The 21,720-nt window shown below is 37.9% G+C and overlaps 2 protein-coding genes and 1 long non-coding RNA gene across 6 annotated transcripts; 1 reads left to right on the forward strand and 2 right to left on the reverse strand.

Moving 5' to 3' along the window:
• Window positions 1-3,526: 3,526 nt before the first annotated feature.
• Window positions 3,527-7,462, reverse strand: LOC148699896 (uncharacterized). 2 transcript variants are annotated; one of them, XR_015973449.1, is made up of 3 exons: window positions 7,326-7,462; window positions 6,893-6,962; window positions 3,527-3,653 (listed from the first exon to the last, which is right to left on the reverse strand). It is a non-coding gene; the product is annotated as an uncharacterized LOC148699896 (long non-coding RNA). The 2 variants fall into 2 exon arrangements; XR_015973448.1 differs by having other exon boundaries at window positions 3,531-3,663.
• On the reverse strand, window positions 7,462-17,965 carry LOC103708263 (nuclear transport factor 2). 3 transcript variants are annotated; one of them, XM_008793105.6, is made up of 10 exons: window positions 17,799-17,965; window positions 14,422-14,480; window positions 14,200-14,337; window positions 13,067-13,373; window positions 12,759-12,994; window positions 12,222-12,396; window positions 12,007-12,128; window positions 11,871-11,936; window positions 9,565-9,628; window positions 7,462-8,527 (listed from the first exon to the last, which is right to left on the reverse strand). In XM_008793105.6, the coding sequence occupies exons 2-10, from the start codon at window positions 14,467-14,469 to the stop codon at window positions 8,268-8,270; spliced, it is 1,416 nt and encodes a 471-aa protein (XP_008791327.2). In that variant the 5' UTR covers window positions 14,470-14,480; window positions 17,799-17,965; the 3' UTR covers window positions 7,462-8,267. The 3 variants fall into 3 exon arrangements, with proteins under 3 accessions (XP_008791327.2, XP_008791326.2, XP_026660878.2); XM_008793104.5 differs by having other exon boundaries at window positions 14,422-14,471; window positions 17,799-17,953; XM_026805077.3 differs by having other exon boundaries at window positions 12,759-12,988; window positions 14,422-14,471; window positions 17,799-17,931.
• A 1,990-nt stretch (window positions 17,966-19,955) lies between these two features.
• Window positions 19,956-20,557, forward strand: LOC103708264 (uncharacterized). The gene has a single exon (XM_008793106.5). It carries the CDS (start codon window positions 20,022-20,024, stop codon window positions 20,412-20,414), a length of 393 nt encoding a protein of 130 aa, XP_008791328.4. The 5' UTR covers window positions 19,956-20,021; the 3' UTR covers window positions 20,415-20,557.
• The last annotated feature ends 1,163 nt before the right edge of the window (window positions 20,558-21,720 follow it).

Consider the following 21,720-nt stretch of genomic DNA (forward strand, 5'->3'; position numbering starts at 1 on the left):
GACCGGAAATGAGGAATTCATCTATAATTTTTCAAGTTTTGAAAGGGCAAAATTTTTCTAGTTTTATGGATAATATCACAGTAGAAATCCACCAAACGTGTTAGATCATTCGATGCTAGGATTTTTATGCCTCTCCCATATATCAATGTCACTATCAAGAATATCTTTAGATTAAGATGTAAGCGGATGGAAGGACCAAAAGATTACACAAAGACCAAAATGGGGTGGTTAACACAGAACGATGAGAGGAAGATGACAAGGCGAAGAGTTTTTCCTAGTTTGAAAATAGTATATATAGCAACCTATCGTCTCATAAAAAAAATAGCCAAGAAATATTATTTAATTTTTTTTAATTTGAATAAGCATCCAAGATCTATCAAGTGCATAGCTAATGCGAAACAAAATACACAATCATACTTTCTCTATTTAAGTCCTGACATTTTCGTCAAACTAAAGATTCAAATCCATTCAAATCTAGCAACAAATACCATAAATTTAATCTCGCAAACACTATGATCAACTCATAGTCAGTGCAAAAGGATCTGTGCTGCGGTGTCTCCTAATCCATATAAGCTATAGACTGGATTTGTTTTAATACAATTTGCAGCAATCTAAGATCTCATCCAAAAAGACTAGACATAAGGTGTTATTTGGATTTTTTTGATTCTGTATACGTACACAAGATCTACCCTATGCACGGTCCATATGAAACTAGATATATGTCAACATGAATCTCCACACTACAAAAAAAAAAAAGGAGTATTCATCCACCTAAGTTGAGAGTACCCATGAATTAAAAAATTATTTATTGATATTGGTTGGCATAACTAGCTAGGTATGATGTTAATTTGGGATGATGGAAAGTGAATAACAAGGCATTATATATAATTTTGATAAGATATTGAATATGATATTAAAAAAATCCCAAAATAAAATATAAAGTAAGAAAACATCATGCCTTTGATAATATTTTCAAAGAAATAGATATAACTAAATGGAATAATCATGATATAAAATGTCTAGACCAAGCATTGCAAAGAAGGTTGATAATTTTATCAAAATTTGTCATTTAGCATTAAGTACTCCTAGACAAATAATGCTCCAAATTCTCATAGTATCTATCACAAAGTAATACAGAAATATCTTTTTTCCGACGATAAGTGATACGGAAATATCAAGGCTAAAGCCTCGCAAATTCGTTCGCTATTTCCATCTAAATTTACAAGCTAGCATTTACCACTCCTACACATGCGAGATCCACAGTTTGCGCCTCTGATCACCTGGCATCATGACCTGAACAGAAAGCCAATCCTATCTATAAATCTTGTTCTCATAATAATTTTCTCATAGCTATGTTTTATTTCTTGGAAGTAAAATATGAGAGTCATCATCGATCATCTTTCGCTTTGATATATCGTTTTCTCTTATATGATAATAAACTAAAACTGATGCAAAGCCATCGAACTTTGGCTTGTTTCTCAACTTGTGTATCATCCTGGCCATGCTAATCTACTCCAAATGGTTCCATTTCCTGGGCTTGCTGTACCTGCAGTAGCTGTCCTACGTTGGAGCCAGCAAAAAGGACGCTGGTTTTCTTTTTTTTTTTTTTTTTTTTTTTTTTTTTTTTTTTTTGGTGAAAACGGCTACTCATATCATATAGTTCGTATTTGAGTACAGCCCTCCAAATCAGAAGAAAGTAAGAAGTACAGCTGTGGGGGGACGTCTGCAGCAGACGTCCACAAAATAGCACCTGAGTGCCGAGCGACAAAGGAGGCGACCCAGTCTGCTGCCCGGTTCGCCTCCCTAAACACATGCGCTGCCCGAAAGTCAGCCATCATCTGAGCCATCCTACGGGACTCTCGGATGAGGGGATGACCATCCCCAAACCGATCCACACCCCGAATCCAATCAATCACCACCGAAGAATCACCCTCGAGGTACACCCGCACAGCCCCGTATACCTGCCTCACATAGGATATACCCTCCCAGGCTGCCTGCAGCTCTGCTCCAACCACTGTAGATCCAGGCGTGCGCCGTCCTCCTGCTGCTATCATCCTGCCAAGGTGGTCCCTGATCACAAATCCGACCCCTCCAAACAAACCATCTGCCGACCTGCTGCCATCAAAGTTCACCTTAAGATAGCCAGGGGGTGGGGGTGCCCAAGAGACAAAGGCAAACCGTGGCGCTGAGATAGCGTGATGAGCACCCCAAATATCCCTGACCAGCCCAGAGGTGACTCCCGAAGTCGCCCCAATAGCCTCCCTCGCAAGCCTCGTCGCCCGATCCACCACCATCCTCGGAGTCGCCCTCCTCCCCTCAAAAATACCAGTGTTCCTGTCCAACCATATATGGTAGGACAGGTAGGCCGCATAAATCCCCACCTCAACAGATCTGGGCCGTCGCATAGAGCCTCTCAACCACTGGATCAGATCCTGCGCCGACACCACCGAGGCCGATAACGATATCGGAGAGCTACTCCATATGTCGCGAGCCCTAGGGCACTGCAGCAGGGCGTGCTCCACCGTCTCCTCAATATCTGCACATACCTCACAACACTGAGAGATCCTCATACCACGTCGAGCTAACATACTCCTGGTCGGAAGGCAGCCCCACGCCACCTTCCATATGAAGAGTGCCACTCGCGGGTGGACCCGCATCCTCCATATCCACCGCCCCTCAATCTGTCGTACTGGCTCCCTGCTGATCACTGTCTGAAGGTCCCTAGCTCGCACCCGTAAACGCCCTGTCGGTATCCATACTAACCTATCCGCCTCCCCCCCCCCTAGGGGTCGCTCGAGCTAGGACCAGCTCTGCTAACTGCTCCCCAAACACCTCCCGCACCAGCTCCTCCCTCCATCGTCCTCCCTCAGCATCCAATAGGTCACTGACCCTCCACCCAGCTACTCTCGCCGAGTCCACCATGGTCGGCAAACGACTAAGCGGTACCTCGGTCACCCATCTGTCCTCCATCACATCAATAGACTGACCGTCGCCAATAGCCCATCCGATCTCCGGAAGCACCACTGAAGCTCTAGCACACATCTCCCTCCACACCGGGGAGTGGCGACGTCCCATATGCACACCCGATACCATGGCACCGTACTTGGCCCTCAGCAGCGAGGACCATAGACACTCCGGCTCAAGCATAAATCTGGCATAAATCTGGTTTTCTTTCCCTCTACCCACTTTGCTGTAGGAAAATGACTGCTTGAGGACTTAATGATTTACCTGCTTAAGGTCCCCCACAAGATTAAGTTTAAGAAGTAAAAAGGAAATCCAACGTCAAAGATCAGCAGACAGAGGGAATACGGAGTCCATATTGCAAACCAGAGAGATCTTCATCCATAGGGAAAAGAGATGGATTACAACAGTGACTTCATGGCTCGATGGGACTCCTGATGCTCAAGGATTTGTCTTCATCAAGTTGGAAAATATAAAAGATAAAGGTCACTGCTCAACAATTGTGTTTGCCATGTATCCCATCGCAACCATCTTCCAAAGCAGGAAAAAAAAAAAAACATGAAGCGTCCATTCTACCCATATCTCTTCATCCTCTTCAAGCCATCCTTTTCTCTTCATTCATCCATAAGGTTTTTCTCCTCCTCCCTGAGTCTTTTCTCTTTCTTCGAATTCCTCTCAATTTCGATGCAAACCTAGCAACAACTTAATACACACATCCAATTAAATAGGTACATACTTTTTAAAACATGATGTTCATCTGTACACGGTACATAACCAAGTGATTCACAGATTAGTTACATAGCGTTCCAATACATACTTTTAGATGAATCGATATATAGTTTCTAGAACTTCATTTTCACCGATACATAGTACATGACCAGATGATACATACTCATCAATTTTCTAATACATACTACAAGCTCTTTTGATATATACCCAATAATAATCTAATATACATCTCTAGATAAATCAATCAATAGTTTTCAAAACATGATGTTCACCAATAAATAGTATAAAGCTAGGTAATACATACTTAATAAATTAGTCATCCACTAACCTAATATACATCTCCAAATAAATCGATACAAAGTTTCTAAAATATAGTATTTTTCAGTATATAATTCATAGCCATGTAATACATACTTAGAGGCTCAAGAGGAGGATGAAGGTCTCATGGACGAACAGTTGACAAGAAAAATGAGAAATGGACAGGATAGATGCTTCATATATATATATATTGATTTTTAAAGTCACTAGATGGACGGTCTCCAGGAGTTTTGAACCATTTTGGCTCTTCAGTTTCCATTTTAAAATAGCTGTGATGGGATAGATGGCAAAAAAAAAGAAGAAGACTCCAGATAATCTTCACGGGTACTTATAGCAGGATTTTTGTTCTTTAATTTACCTCTTAATGAATGTGCTCTGTATGAATTTAATTAAGGGACCATTTTGAGAGGCAAGCTCTTGTTCATATCACCTTGTAAGCAACCCCGCATAGGCATCCTACGGTTTCTAAGCTGAAAAATGAATAGGAATGCGTTAAATGCATGTTTCAGCAAACAGATGCAAATATTTGAACTATAGCAAACTGGATATTTTAATTTTAATGATCAGATCACTTCATGTGATATGTTGACCATCCTGCAGAATGACCATATCTATTTAGAAGAATGTTAGAAAAATGTGTCTCATAGGCATATATTTTGGTGATTTAGGATTCAGCTCAGAATTTGCAATTTGCCTTCCTAACAAACAGGGTTTGTTTAGAGTACGATGAGAAAACTTATTTTTTATAATTTGTATAATTAATTATCGAATTTTGTTTTAAGTTATAGAAAGACTTTTGAAAACATTTTTAGTAGATAGTAAGATGGCAATAAAGCTTTTTTCCGCATTCTACATTCGACCAACTATATCAGGACCTATTCTAATCATAATAATTTGTAATTGACTCATGATTTGGTAAATATCAGGTAGCTACATTGTACGTGTCTCCCCAGTTGTTTTTCTTATATAGGGGAGCCAACCTTGTCGTTACCTAAGCTGACGTGACGTGCAATAACGCCAAGCAGTGGCTAGTGGTACAGCCGCGGTGTGGCGGTCAGTCCGTGTAAGCAGAATGCAGTGCAGGTCTGACGTGGGATGTGGGGTTACCATGATCATGGACTAACATGGCTGTCGGTTGTTGAGGCTATTGGTTATTGGGGTTGTCGGTTGTTATCGACGCGTGCTAATTGTTCTTTGCAACTGGCGACTCATTGGTCGAAGTCGAAGTCAATCACTAAGCCAAAGTCGTTCGCCTCAGTTTATGTCTGAGAACAGTGAGGTCGGTCAAGCCCGCGGTTGGAGTGTCTAATATTTTTTCCATGGTGTTCACGGAGGAAAGATCGTAAAATTTGACACAACCTTTTGCTTGGAGGTCTAGGCCTTTCAAGTATCCTAAAGTGACACAAAACCACAAAGGACACAAAACCACAAAGGCAACTCTAAATTGATAGGATAAAATTTCTGGCTTGCTCTCTAGGTCACATCTCTTTGCTTTGCAACTACAAGTCCTAGATTGGATGGTACATCTCAAAAAAAAAAAAAAAAAAAAACCGGACCTGGGGATCTCCCTCCCATTCTCACTCGCTCGGGAAAAAAAAAAAACACGTACAATGCATAGATATATCAATTCTTCTACTTAAATTTTTGTTAATTTTTAAATAATATCTTCATTAAAAGAAGTCAAATAACTTATTTAGTGCAAATCTTACAAAATTGTCTACTTGCTTAACTACCTCTCTTAGACTAAGTTTAATCAATCTTTTCTTATTCAGAATTTTATCACGCTAGCTCAATTAACCATGGATAAATCTCAAAAGCTTTTGTTTCTAAGTATTTATTTACATGTGCCAATATCCTAGTATTTGAAAAGATATAAAAACACTGTGGCATGCACATCTAACACTTTTTTCAACATGCGTTTTATTTCATAAAGTTGTTCATTTGATAAGAAGCAGGCAGTCCTAAATATAGCATAATACTCTTGCATATCCTTAATATTTTATGACACCAATATCTCCCTCAATGTTTGACTCATAAACTCTAATATCTTTACCAAAGTCATATATTGTTTAGACTATCTGGAATGCCTTAAAGATCGGCGCTCTTTTATGTCAATACTTTTAACATATAATTTTGCTGATGTAATAAATAACTTAATCTTGGGCGGATTTAAGTATCTCTTCCACATACTAGACAAATTTCAAAATTACAAGTTAAAATCGCAAGTGCAATGTTAAACCCATATTATGCTTGTCTCAAGTCTTCAAAATTCTTGAAAGCTTCATTTTATTCTAAACCAAGTCATAGCTTATGGATTTCCGAGTAATTAATGTGATTTTATGATGTAAAGATCATCTGAACAATCCAAAAAGAAAATCTAGCAATGGCTACAGAAGGCCGAAATATCTCCCGAGAATGTACACCAGAATACAACTCCCATAAAAAAATTATCCTTGAAACATTATTATTCCGTAGTTTCTGTAAAACCAAGTAAAAGTAGGCTAATTATAAACTAAAAGTACAGAACCACAGATTCAGCATATTTGAAGAGTTATTGAAAACTTGACTAAATTGAGATAAGAATGGACTGATTGGTAGAATAAGATCATATGGTGCCTTATGGACATGTCTTCAGCTAACCCGACCGATTTTTAAATTATGGAAAAGATTACCAGGACAGGTTGAGAAGGGAAATAAATAGGTGAAACGGACCCAATTTGCAGTATAAATGTCAAATATTGCTCAAACTCTGGCTACGCCTCAGCATTTTCTTCTATTTCAATAAACTTTGACCTAAAGAACTTGCTCGAATCCTTTAGTTTTAGGAGAGCTTGCACAAAGTATAAACCTGGCGATTGAACAAAGAAAAAAAAAACATGCAAACCTGTTGGTTCTCTTTCCTCTCCAGTGACTCCCATAGCCTCTGGTCCCCCGCTTCATTCACAAAACGCAAGCTGGGGAATTATAGTGGAATTTTTTATTTGCTTACAGTCAGAAGACAAACAATAACGCAAGATCAAGCCAAATTCACAATATTATGACACAATCAAATATTCCAAAAATAAGTGACAAATGAATCCCTAAACTTCACATACACTCAAAATGGAGACTAGAAATGAGGACTTGAACCTAAAAAATATGCTTCTTGCCACGTAAAAAAAACGAGAGAAGATATATTTCTGAAGTGAACCAAAACTTAACCCAAAATTCGTTCAAGTACAGGCACAAGGAAAAGAAAAGAGTTTGGATACTCAGAATGCTTTGTCAAAAAGTGTCAGCAAGCTGCAACAATTAAAGGTAAAATGACGAAAACTAACCATGCAAAAAGAGCAGTATTGCAACACCAAATCGTCTTTCTCAACTACCATGTCCAGCTAGCGGCTATTAACATTTCCACGATACTGATAGTTGACTGAAGAAATAGAACGGGTTAAAATCACCATTACAGTAAGATTCATGAACAGAAAATCTTATTTCACCAAAGAAAAATTGAATTTAGAGTGACAGCATGTCTTTATCCAGTGTAAAGTGCTTATACACGAAATCCAATGCCTATAAAGACAGTATAAGGAATCAACTTAGATGAATGTAGTCAGAGCAGCATACATACATTCCGTGCCATAGGATATCTTGAAATTATTCAGATCCTTCAACTAGAAATTACTCACCTAGCAAGCCTCTTGCTTCATTAATAACCCAAGCAAATTATTCAAAAGAACTGGGGAAAGAATATCACAACTAAGAAAATCAATGCCATGTATACATGATCCAATGAATTGAAAAGGGTGGACATGTCAATGTCTGCTGCATAAGTTGCTCACTAGTTGGGCTTTCACATTTCCCAGGATAACCAAGGGCAAGATTTTTCAAGTCATGGTGCTAGAAAACCATCGATTACCTGAGAATATCTTTCAAACCCCATAAGATGAGTTAATGCACAGTAATAATTTGGTAGGAACTAATTTGATACCAAGAACCTCTACTGAACCCCAAATTCAACCATGGTCATGCTTGGTACTCAACCTAGATCTTAGTCAGAAAAGAATAAGGATGTCCTCATTCAAAAAAATCGAATTTTTGTCAACAGTTGTTAACAACCAAGTCAAAATGGTTTCCTTGGCATGGTTTTGTAGTCATATATCACATTGTTCATTGAAGAACAGACAACCTCCCTGTTAAAAAGGACAAAAGTCACTGGTTTTGGTCGTCACCAAGGTTCCCCTTCACTCAAAACTTTCATGCAGAAACTGCAATTTGCTTCAGCTCACTGCCTGGCCAATCCTGTCATTCCCATTCTGAAAAACCCGCTGCTGATAAGCATCACCAATACGGGCTGCTTGGCCCCGACCCCAGCCTGTGTGCTCACCTCGGTTCCTGAATTCATTCCTCCTGTAGCCCATGTTGGCTCCAAAGCCTCCACGTCCCCTAAAACTGTCATTTCGAAAACCACCCCTTCCTGACAGGAAGCGCCCTCTCCCACTGCTACCATTGCCACTATTGGTAACGACGCCATTAACAACTGCAGATTAAAAAAGCATTAGCATCAGTGTGAATATCTTGGCAAAAACAAACTCATTTGCCACCAATCAATCAAAACATCCATGTTGAGTTAAATAAACTAGTGCTCCAGTGATAAAATATAATAGCAAACTGATAATATCATGCAACTTTAGTTTGGATAGCTATTGAACTTGGCCGAAGCTCCCTGCCAAAAAATTCAAGATACTAAATGATGCACGGTCACAGTTGACATCTAACAACAACATTACATGTGGGTTGAAAATCAGCCACCTACATAAGCTATTCTTTTCAGTTCCAAGGCACATCCAGAATAACAAGAAAAGAACAAATTGATATTAGTGTGAGCATATGCAAATAAAGATATCAGCCAAAGTGAGAATGGAAGCTCGGCTTAGTATCAAGGCTCAGGAATGAGGATACAGGACCTAATAATTATAATATACCTCATGTCAAAATAATCTTTAAAAAAAGAAAATCATGCATGGACTGAGGGAAAGGTCCTTGATGAGCAAACATCATGAAGGCATGAAGTATCCATACAGCCCACCGCAAATTGTGATTTATAAGTCTAGTTTATGAACCAGAATGATTGGACTTTCAGAATTTTATTCTCTTATTTTATCTTATATATTTTGGGTTCTTGGGGAGGAAAGCTGATTTTTTTGTTGGTGAGCGAGGGGGGAAGGGGGTGTTATATTTTGATATTCTCAAACTATCAACAAATTGCCACATCAAATGTTTTGAAAGGTTAGGAAACAACAGACCCATCCCATACAAAACACTTTTAACTGACTGCCCATTGCCATTTAGAATATTTAAGACTAACCTCAAATAAACATATAAAACCTCAGCATACATCTTCGTACTCATGAATTTTTATAAATACTTAAACAAATTCCAAAATTCCCATGATATCATATTCTAAATTTGAACAATATTGAAGTCTTCTCACCAAGTCATGAAATTAGAATTATCATGACACATATTCCTGCAAACTATACTCCAGTAAAGAAGAGGAGAAAAAAAGACACCTACCTCGTGTTGTGGTTCTCTTCTCCTCCACATAAGCTTGACGGCCTCCAATCATGATTGGTGATGCCTAAAAATTCAACAAAGGGAATCAACAATGAGATATGAATAGATCAGCAACTTAATACACAAATATATAAAAAATAAGGCTTACTGAGGGGTACAAACTTATGACCTATCACCTAAGTTAGTAATGAACGAAAATATATGATAAGCCAGCGAGGATTCAATCTTAGATCAGAAAACAATAAATGTGTTCAGTATTTCAACATATAGGTGTGTATAAAATGATGTATACAATTGAGGATAAATAAATAACAAGAGAAACAACCCTATTTGTAAGAACACAATTTGATCCCATTGTAACCAGAAAAACTACCTTGAAAACAAGTCAGGCTCCTACCTTATTTCCAAAAATAGTTTTGGGGTAAACCTGAGATAGCAGTTTCAATCTACAGCCATCACACCTGCAACTAATAATTTTATAACCCATTATCTAAGGTTTTAAACCTCGTGGGACGGGGCTGTCCCGGTTTGCCCATGGAATGCAATGCGCCTCTGTCCAGCCCCGTCCTGACACTTGGGATAGAGAACGTCCCTAGATGTGCCGATCAGGATGCTAAGACAATGGCGGGACGATCCTGTCCCGATGCTCGAGACAGTACTCTGTCCCGGTGTCCTGCGAGATGTCCCACCAGGATTTGAGACAATGCCATCGTCACATTGTAAGGACATGGAATTAGTAATAGCATTATCTATTTCAGCAAATAAATAAATTGCTCAAGAGATAAAGAATCTCGACAAAAAAGAGGAAAAAAAGAAATTTTAAAGTCGATGGTAAAAAATTAGAGCACAAACACTATCGAGGATCAAGGGTAAGTGGGATTCGACTCCACAAACAATGCTGAAACACTCTTGAGAGACGTTGGTGAGGTTTAACATAAGAAACTGCAAATTGATACGGAAAAGAATGGTATCATGGCAATAGAAGGACGGGACAAGCTTTATCATTTTTTTAAATATTTTAAATGCACGAAGATTTATTCTCCAAAATGTAACCAAAAGTTCTAATCCTTATGCAAACACAGAATAAATAAATTACAAACAAGATTTTAACACATCAAACTATGGCTCTCCAATGGTTCAACAGTGTACAACAAATCTGGTTAGTATGATTTCAATGTAGAATAAATCTGGTTGCTTCTTAATTTAATGTAGCATAATCACATGATGGTGAGAGTCAATGGAGAGCAGAGTACATCACCAATGCACCTCCTTTCAGAGTTTGTGTAATATAGTAGAATAGATGTAGAAGAAATCCAGTTGCTTCCTAATTAATGTGATGTTTGCCTGCCAAACATGGAGAATAAATGAAAGAATGCCAAGACTCTAGTTTTGGGTCTCACATTACTCCCTCACAAACTTGACCAGCAAAGAGTTGTTGGTCGGTCTGGAGTCAATTGTAATAGGAAATTATCCCATGCTGATCTAGAGCAATGCTATTGGAAACACTGATACAATACAACTACAAAGAGAAGGAATTGACATTGGAGCCATTGCTAGCATTACAAATGAAAGGGTGTGATATGTTGGTACAGTAATAATTATGTAGGGTTTATTTTAAAACAAATTAAGATTATATCTATTTGTCCAGGTCTTTTGGCTAGACACTCAAATACTAACTAGGTAAGAATACTTACCATTTTTAAAAGACAGATATATTATATGAAACATCGAAGCAATAAACCACCGATGGTACAGGCACTGACATCAAGGTATGGCTCATAAGGACTAAATGATGCCCCAAATAAAACAAGATGTTGCCACTAAATTTTTGTGGTAAATAGTTATTTGACCATACCAAGCAAAAGTATACAAGTTCATGAGTTCAATTTGATGTAATACGAAAATAGAACCACATATAAAAAATCCAAGAAGTATGGTGCAATCCAGTCCTCAAGTTCTTGCAATTATGAAACTATTAGAGGTGTTTGCAATGCAATGTGCATGACATGGAAGTTCCATGAACTAATTTTGGTTGGCCCAAGTGACCAAGTACAGTAGGGCCTAGTATCCAGCTGTTAAGGCTCATTTACCAAGAAGAGGTCTTAAAATTAGCCAAAAAAGCTATTCTGAGCTATTACAATAAATATCTAACCATCCAGCAAGAGATAATCTCTATGATTATTTGCACTGATATAACCTATTTCTTTTAAAGTTTAACACATTTCAAGTAATCTCAAACTCTCAGCAAAGACATATTGAGAATAATTTAACTTTTGAAAGTAAATCAGAAAGTCCAAACAGCATACCTTGATTGCATCTTGCATGGATTTTAGTGACTCAAACTCAACAAAGCCAAAACAAAAGCGCTCAATCTGGAAGATTAAGGATGTTGTGAATCAACTGAAACAGAGACAATGCAAAATCACAAGAAGATCTAGCAACCTTATGGCTTCTAACTTGGACACCACCAGGCTTAATAGGTCCGAATCTTTTAAACTCTTCCTCAACTTGCTCAGCTGTTGCATTCAAAGGCAGGTTGCGGATGTAGATGGAATGACCCTCCACTGCAGAGCCAGAAAAGTCTAATATTAGGGGAGAATGTAAGAAAGTACAATTTTAGGAGAATATACTATCTCACAGCAAAATGCTAAGCATACCTTCATGAGAGTTTTTCTCAGGGACAGTTTTGCTATTAGGAATTGGAGTTTCAGAGGCATGAGCAGGTGCTGTGGATGCAGCTGCAGGTTTCTCAGGGTTAGCAGGAGCTGGCTTTGTCTTATTAGTAGGCACATATACCGGTTTTGGTGATGAGCTCCCCTTCATAACCTTGACCTGCCAGCTCTTAAAATTAGGTAAAAAGAAAAGAAGCAAAATAAATAATGGCATAAGAACTTAGTCTACGACATTGCTAAGTTGAGGAAAAACTTTCAGTTTGGCAATTAAAGGCCATGTTTACTTTAAAATCAAGATGTATAAAAAGAATAAATAATTTCCAGAAGCATCAAATAAAATTTTTAAAATTTCAAGTTCTGCAAGGGAATGATTGCCTAAAGAGCATTCCATGATAATGATAGAAAGCAAATTTTCCAATAATGCACAAAAAATGTCAGGAAACATTGCCAATAGTAAAATTACAGACCATCTATTATTTCTAAACATACAAATTAGTCTTCAAGGTCAAGATAAATGCTCACAATCGATGCATAAGACTTCTTAGGTGCATCCTCCTGGACCACAGAAGCAGTAGTTTCAGAAACTGGTTGAGCATCACTGTGACTCTCATGGACTGGTGGATCCACAACAACCTCATCTTCAACTCCTGAATCACCGTTCTCTGACGGGTTAAAAACTTCCACGCCATTGTCAGCTTCCCCCTCTGAGAGAGGAGTTGCAAGGTCTGCCACATGACGCTCCTGAATTGAAGCTGGTTCTGTGAAGTGAAATAGTTAAAATAGTTCAAAAAGGACTTCGAAAAAGATGGCATATGGAAAATTCCTCATACCTGGTTCAGCAGTTAGAGGAGTTTTAGGGTCATCATTGCTGGTACCATTTGCTAGTGCCTGATTAATTTCTGCTGGTTTGTTTTCATTCACAAATCTAAACACATCATTTAGGACAAAATAACCTCCATTTTCCTGTGGAGCAAGGAAGAATGACTGGGCAAATCTGCGCCAAACATTATCTAACCCAGTCAAGGATCCAGTAACAACAATGAACACACCATTCTTGTAAGACATCTGAGAGTCTACAGTCTCTATCTTCGTAAAATAGTCCTTGAATTCTAACGACATAATCTTGTCATTGATAGCCTGAAACAGCATAAAAAGATAAATGAACATATATTTAATCAATCTTTTGTAGTAGTGGAAATGCATTTTGGAAAAAACAACATCAGAACAGATGGAAAAACACTACTTGGTTATAAACGGATATGGAGACATCTACCAGAAATATATCTTAACTACAATATAAAAAGGGTGCCGCCTCAAATCAAAAAAGCAACCAGCTGATGCAAATTGATAAGAATATAGTCGATTATACCATTTAATTCAAAATATCAATAATCAATCAAAAGTGATTATGATGCCTTTTCAAACCAATGTTTCCAAATATGCCTAAGGCAAAGGAATGTGATTTGTGTAGACCATCAAAATTCCAGATGTTCGCTCTGATATAGGCCCTATAGACATTAAAAACTATACGTATATTTCAAATCCAAGCATATTCTACATGCATAACTGTTCAATTGCAGAGCAAATTTTCATGAGATGGTTACAAATGAGCAAACATTGGTAGAACACACAGTGATCCTATAACAACAATGCTCAACCGTAAATCCACTACATGAGAGGTCAACTGAAAGAAGTAAAACAAAGAATTATTGTATAATATATGGACCCATGACATAAGAAAATTGTGCAAAATTTTTTATCTAAGCCACTTAACAAATATCTCATGATCAAGCATCACAAAAGCACTAGTTCACGTAGAATTAACGAAAGCGAAATAAAGCAAAGAAAGGAAGTTTTTTAAAACTTAGTTGAGAGGTTTTGAAAAAATGAAAATCACTCTTAGAATCTTCAGATGATTTAAAAAAAATCAGAAGAGTATATTTTGCACTATTTTGAATCATACTTGCAGCGTTGTTACTGAAGTCATCATGCCATCAGAATCTGGGCGACTAAGAATGCTGGAATCCTGATAAAACCTATAAACCTGTTCTGGTGTTTGATGAAGAATATGATAATATTGATGAACAAAGGCACTGCCAATCTGCAGAAGCAATTACAATCATATTAGACACATCGCAGAAAATATAAAAACTATTAAAAAGGGAGTGAAGGAATAAATCTATACCACTTGCGGACTTGGCAGAGGAACAGGAGCTGTAGTTGGCAATGCCATGTCTGTAATGACTTTAGCATCAGTTAGATACCATAAGAAACATCAATTAAGACAAGCATCTTGGCAACAAACAAAACTATACACACATGATATGCAACTCGAATTTGTGAACAAACAATCTAGAATGAAGTCAATAGAATTAAGGGAAGAAAATGACAGACGCTGTACATAGAAATAAAGAAAAGGGTTTCAAAGAAGTAGTAGGAAATTCTAATTATTGCTAACAATGAAAACATGTATACATGCGCGCACAACTCAAAATCTGTAAAGGAGACAGACAAACTATTATGCAATCAATAGAATCAAGAAAAGAAAAATAGAGAGATGATACACATCCAACAATGCAAAAGGAACTCAAAATTTGCAGTGTTAACAAACAAACTTTTATACAATCAATGGAACTAAGGGAACAAAAAGAGAGAGATGTTAAACATCCGATGACACAAAAGGAACCAAAAGAAAGTTCCTTTCAGAGAATAAAACAAGGGTCCCAAAGTACAAGGAAATTCTAATTACTAGAACCTAACAATACAATATGGTGCACAGGCAAATGTATACAGACACGCACATGCAAAGACATAAACAAACAAATCTTTGTTGACCAGCATGCACAAATACACAAACATTATACAGAAAAAACTTATTTGCTTAACTACATATATCTATGAATGCTCATGCATATGTATGAACGTGTATATGCATGTATGTAGTTATGTATGTATATATTTATGACTGCATATATTTATGTATGTATAGGTTTATGTATGAATGCACAAACATATGTCTGTATGCATGTACATTCATATAAATAAGGAGATTCAAACAAACTCTAGACCACGGTGTAAGCAAAGAAATGCAAATCAGGGTGCAAAGATCCAGCTTTAGTTTCAAGGATTGCTAGATTCAAAAAAGTAAAAATTACTTTGACATCTTATCAACTCAAAGTCAGTTTCACCCAATATCCCTCGAGTTTAAAAAATTTCAAAATGGTCCCTGAAGTTGTTAAGTGGTTCAATATGGTTTTGCCATCCATCTTCATTTACCTGGACTCATAGGATTCCATAATGTGATAGTCAAGTGACTATTAAGACCAAAATACTCTTTCTTGGTGGCACTTCCTAATGATGCTATGGTCGAAGGCAGTGGGGTCGAAGGCGAAGGTGTGATCCTTGATCTCCATGCAGCACATGACATGGTTGGAAGATGGAGAGGATGACAGCATTGAGGAGGGCAGTGTAGGGGATGTCGCAGACGAGGTTGAAAACGGCAGCAAGGCGGCAAAGAAGGGGAGGTCGGAGATGCAAGAGGGGAGGGAGGAGAAGGATCAAAAGGGGAAGCGGGTGGAGCTCGGGACCATATTAGATGGAGAAGCAAGATGTCAAGGAGGGATAAGGACAATACTACGATTTAGAGAGGATAAGGAGGAGGTGGTAGGAGTGGGTGGGGCTTGGAACTAGGTTAGATGAAGAAGAGGGATGAGGACGGTGGCAGAGTTTAGAGAAAAGTTCAATGAGGAGGAGGTGGTGGGAGTGGATGGGGCTTAAATGGGACCATGATAGATGGAAATGAGGGATAAGGACAGTGGTGGTGTTTAGTGAGGAGGAGGAGGAGGAGGTGTTGGAAGAGGAGGGGGTGTCTAAGTAATTTTTCCTTCCAAAAACAAGAGAAACCTAAGAATCTATAAAAGTACGTAGGTTGAAATTCAATATAAACTTAAAATCAAAAAGAAGATGCAGCATACAAGAAAAAACTTCTGTTTTGCCATAAGGTCCTAATTGAACATTGCAATACTTGCACAACAAATTATAAAACTGTTACAATATAAGCAAGATTAAGAATAAAAGTACTTTGGTGACCTGTAGCAATCAAAAACATGAAGTGATTAGAAAAGGCATGTCAGTCATAGAAAGAAGCTGCAGCTATCAACATATTGCAGGGCAAGATACTCTGCAGATAGTCCGAGAGACAGACTCTAAAAGCTTCAGATACAGAGATGACTCAGAGATACCTAATTGATTTATGTAGCAAGCACCCTACAAGCTATTCAACAGCCTCAAGTGCACAAACCCCAAAAAACCCAGGAATATAGAAACAATTTTCAACGTCACCAACACCATTCCCACTAAACAAATGGACTCGACATAAAACCCTGAAAATAGATTGAAATCTTTTGGATTGTAGCAAATAAATTCAATGTCAGCACAACTTTAAAAAGAAATTCCTCTATCACAAAAATGATCAATGCATCAAAAGAAATCCAAAGTTCCAAAACCACAAAATCCAGCTTGATAATACATTAAAAAACCATGTAAAACAATAAAAACAAACTCAATCCATTAAAAAAAACCATGTAAAACAATAAAAACCCTAAACATAAAGTAGGGCAGAGAATATGTACAAAGTAGAAAATTCAATTTTGCAAAAACCAAGCTACAATAACTGATTTGGTTCCTACATATACCTAAAACATCTACAAACTATTAGCGATAAATAAGAGAATATAAGTACACAGGCAATGCAACACTGAGAAACCCTTAAAATCTTAAATGATTGCAACCAGTCGGAGCCAACAATGATGAGATACATTCTTTATCACCCAGCATAACCTAGAGAATTAAGACCTACTACAAAAGAAATTGGAAGGCACACAAACAAGCAAGAAAAACACTAAACCTAAATAATTTTGCTGCCAGGGTTAAAGTTAAACATCCCTACAAAGAAATCACGTGAAAACAACAAATCTATATATGTATATATAAATAGCAATAAAAGAACCAACTGAACAAGCAAGGAAAAAAGTAACCAAATGCCCAAGGAAAAAATTCTACTCAAAGGTCATTTTGTAATACGGAAAAACCTCGCTCAAGCGCCACAAAAGAGCATATTCGCAACCAATCATACCCAAAATTAAACCCAAACCATGAATCACATTCTTCTTCACTCAGTAAACCTCCGATATACCCAAAGAACCTCGAGAGAGCACCCAAACCCTAGTTCAAAAAAAGAGTAAAGGCACACAACAAGAAAGATAAACCCTAAACCTAAAAATCTCGGCTGCCAGTAAATATAAATAAACAAATCAAGAAACAAAACAATCAAGCAGGCAAGTGGTCTAGAATATTAGAACCACTCAAAGGCCCGGGAGGGAGGGGGGGGGGGGAGGGGGGAGGGGACGATCTTGGGCTTATCGTTGCAAGCAAATCAATTAGAAACGAAAACCCATCAGAAAAAGTGGGAGAAAAGGAAAATTCCCGAAAATACATGGAGGGCGCACAGAACCAAAGAATGGGTCAAACGTATGACTCGGAGAGGGCGGAGAGGAATCTTACCCTCGTCGGAAGGCGGCGCCGGGGAAGTGGAGCTCCGATTCGATCGGAGCCCTGGAATCGCGAGAGAAGGAGAAGCGACCGCGGAGAGAGAGAGAGAGAATGGAGGCGAATGGGAGCGCGGAGCAAAGACAGCGCCGCACAGAGCTTTTAAAAGGGGAAGTGGTTTGGTGGCGAGACTGGGTTTTGGGTTTACTGCGAACGAACATCGGTTCCATGTGAGTCTTGCACACGGACTCTCCCTTGATTGTAACTACACAAGAATTATTTTTGAGGCATGCAATCCCCATGCCGAGCTATAATCCAAGTCATAGAAAAGAAGTATATATTTCTCCTTTTTAAGTTAAAACCAATTTCCTAGGTACATTAGATACAATTAGAGTTGCATGACTGATAAATTTTTATTTTGTATCCTGATCATCGGAATTTCATATGACTAGGGTTATAGGAAATTTGCATTCGACTTGATGTATATTAATATATCATTTCTTTTTTTCAATATTCTCAAACTAAATGTTAGGTTCGAAGTTGCATGAAGAATTCTATGTATACGATATGGATACTTTTCGTCTTGGTTGAAATTTTGATGAAACATTTATGTATATTAATCTATTTTCGCTATATTGCTTGATATTAAAAAGTATTGCTGATTGTACTTATATTGAGATATCTATCAGGTTTTTTTAGAAAAATTCTTCTACCTTCTGGCTTAACTTCATTAAAATGATCTCTCGGTTCATTGGTTTTCATTGCCTCCAAAAAAACAGCCTATAATTTATGTATAGAAAACCATGAACATCTCAATGGTTAGTACCCTTTTTTTTAAGTTAAAGGTCATTGGATCTTGATGATCATTTGTGTAAGGTTATTCATTATTTAGCTTGATGTGACCATACGCATTGTTCTCTCTTCTTTTTGTTCTTTTGCGAGTGGAGGTGCAAGTGAAAGGGTAGAACAATATATGTAAATTATTTTAAGTTCAAACTTTGATTATGCTTCCCTTTTCTTTTTATTAAGAATAATAAGTGCAACTTGTTATTTGTATTATATTATGAAAAGGAAGTTTTGAATTTTTAACTATTCTTCGTAGGATTCCATCCATTAATTTTTCTTTTCCTCTTCTTAAATGTTTGCACTTTTGCATCACACAAACTGTAGTATTTTTTATCACTTATATTAAACATGCCAAATACTATTAAAAGAAATGATGCGTGTAATTTTGATGGAAAACAAACATTCTTAGTGCAATTAGATATCCGAATGAAGGCTATGACACTCTATATGTTTTTCTCAAAGATAGCTGATAATAGACATTGTAATTTCAAGAATATTCTCTCTTTTTTTTCAGAATAGAAACACTTCTCTTTATGAATGAATGTAATTAGGCTTCTTTACCTGATCATACTCCCAAAAACAAAAAGAATTATTTCTTATGATACATATGTCATGTTCTTACCTACTCGATTGCATGTAGCAGTTGGTTCACCTTCAAACGGCATTATTTCCAAGCACAACTGCAGCGTCGTTCTTGTACAATTTCAAAAAATTATTGATATGATATCATTACAAGTTTACCAAAATTTTTTATATGGCTGGGTTCTTTCAATGATGAACATAGTTAGCTTGAAATGTTGACAATTTGCAACATATATTACACCTTACGGCATCAGTACCTCATGAGCATCTATAAATGTTTATCTTATTCTTTGTACGAGATCAGAGCAATAATTAAATTACTTCATAATCTTTAATGGGGAGTTATTGCTATAAGATACACAAAATCTAATCAAGACTGAAAAAAAAATGTTCACATGCAAGGACAGATCTGAATTTGTAGAACTTGAAGGGGTTGGATTTATAGTGGGTTTGGGTGCCAAACCTAAATGTTGTGACATTTATATGCACCTCCAATCTAATTTAAATAATTTTATTAGCTAACCAATAAACGAGTTCATAGCTATTTTCTATAATTTAATCATTTGTATTACGTGTCTACTATTATTTATAACCAGCATTCAAGTGATGGAAGCGACCAAATGTAGGTGAAATGTCTGGAGATCGTGCAAACCATGCACACGTGTGGATGAGCCTTGCAGCTGCCTTCATGTCCCATCTCAATCTAGAAACTCCTCGACCGAGCTTAAGAAAATAAAAGAATCCTTATTTATTCTCCTGTTCTCTCGCTATTAGCCACTCAACTTCCATCACTCTCTCTCTCTCATCGCCATGGCCTCCTCCGCTTTCTTCGCGGCCAAATCCTTGTTCCAGTCTTTCAAGAGGTTATTCAAGAAGCCGTGGGAGATCACCGGTCCCTGCTCCGACCCGGAGTACCGGAGCGCCCTCCCGAGCGCCCTCGAGTACCGCCGCTTCTCCCCAGCCACTCCCCCCGCCGAGGCCTCCGTCCCCACGGCGGACCCCGCCCACGTCTTCGACATCCAGTACTACTCCCGCGACCGACGCCGAGACCGGCCCCCGCCCCGCCGCACCGTCCTCCGGAAGCCCGACGTCGAGAAGATGATGGCCGAGAAGACCTTCACCCCCGCCGACTTTCCCAGGGTCTACCTCACCGACCGGGTGGTCGAAGACGACAACGCCAGGGGCGGCGGGTACCAGAAATAGGCCAAGGGAAACGATTTCTCTATCAAAGGCCGGATTTTTATGTCTTTTAGCTCATAAAGTTTGAATCTTTTTAGCTGATAATATATATGAAATTGGCTTATTACTGCAAAGAATTCTCTTGTAGAAGGCTTCTGATGTGAACTTTTTTATGCACTTGTTCTGCTTGTAGAATATGGTTGGTTTCTGTCGTTGTTCTTGTAGGTATTGGAGGGAAGTCTCTGACTCTGTATCCAATGGCCAAATCCTTATTAAAGACAAAGCAAGGTTATGGTTGATGTGTGTAATGCATTAGTATAGAGGGGCTAGCAAAGGCCAGATTTGTAAGTATGGTTATTCTCTTTTAAAGGGCTCCTGATTGTTAAATTATTTTCTTTTGGTACTGCTTCTTTGAGTCTGGCTAATATCAGCTGTTCATGTATGAAAGAAAAGTATCTGATTTAACCTCATCTAGGAAGCCAAACCAACTTTCTAAATTTAAAAAAAAATGGAATAGCATTTTTTTATTAAAAAATATATTAGTTTCATTGTACTCTACAATTTTTTCCCCTGAGGTAAATGTTGCCATGCACCTCCTTTCATTGAGAGCCATGAAATGATGACAAAAGGAGGTTTTAGAACGAATCACCTCGGAAAGAGGGAAAAGAAGGGGGAGGAAAGAAGACGGGGAGAAAGAGAAAAAAGAGGAGAGCAGACCGAGTGCGAGAGAGAGAAGAGCAACTAACCGGGCCCAGCTTGCTCACAAACTCATTGTACTTTACATATATCATTCTGGAATTGGCTCAAGTGGAACTTATTATGTCGTTAATGCTATGCGCTATTTTCCCCCGTTTTTAAGTATTTGGAATTATATGTAGATTGTGGCTGGTTTAACGAGTTCTGATGTTGGCTCTACTTAGAAGAGGTTGTCAAGCTTGTGGCTATATTATGCTACAGCCACAACACATTTTGTGATGGCCACATCGTGCATTATGAACAATGAGAAGGGACTTCGCCTATGCTTTATTGTATGTGAAAAACATTTCAAAGTATCTATGACAAGTTTTGGTGCATTTCAGAAGACACTTATGCATGGTGCAATAGCTAAATATGATAATTCATCATTTTGCTCCAAAAAAAGTTAGCTAGATATGATGCATGAAACTCTGTTTTCCCTTAGGAAGAGTCTCAGCATTCTCTGAAAGGAAGAATGTTTCTATTGATACTAGATTTGCATATATCTATGAACGTCGCAATGCATGATTTAGAATGGAAACTAAAACCTGAAAGACAAGGTAAGATGAGAAGCTAAGGTTAGCTTGTGGCTAGG

This window comes from Phoenix dactylifera, chromosome 15 (genome assembly GCF_051530095.1).
Source record: "Phoenix dactylifera cultivar Ajwa chromosome 15, Ajwa_hap1_PhDact_Kaust_v1.1, whole genome shotgun sequence".
NCBI classification, from domain to species: Eukaryota; Viridiplantae; Streptophyta; class Magnoliopsida; order Arecales; family Arecaceae; genus Phoenix; species Phoenix dactylifera.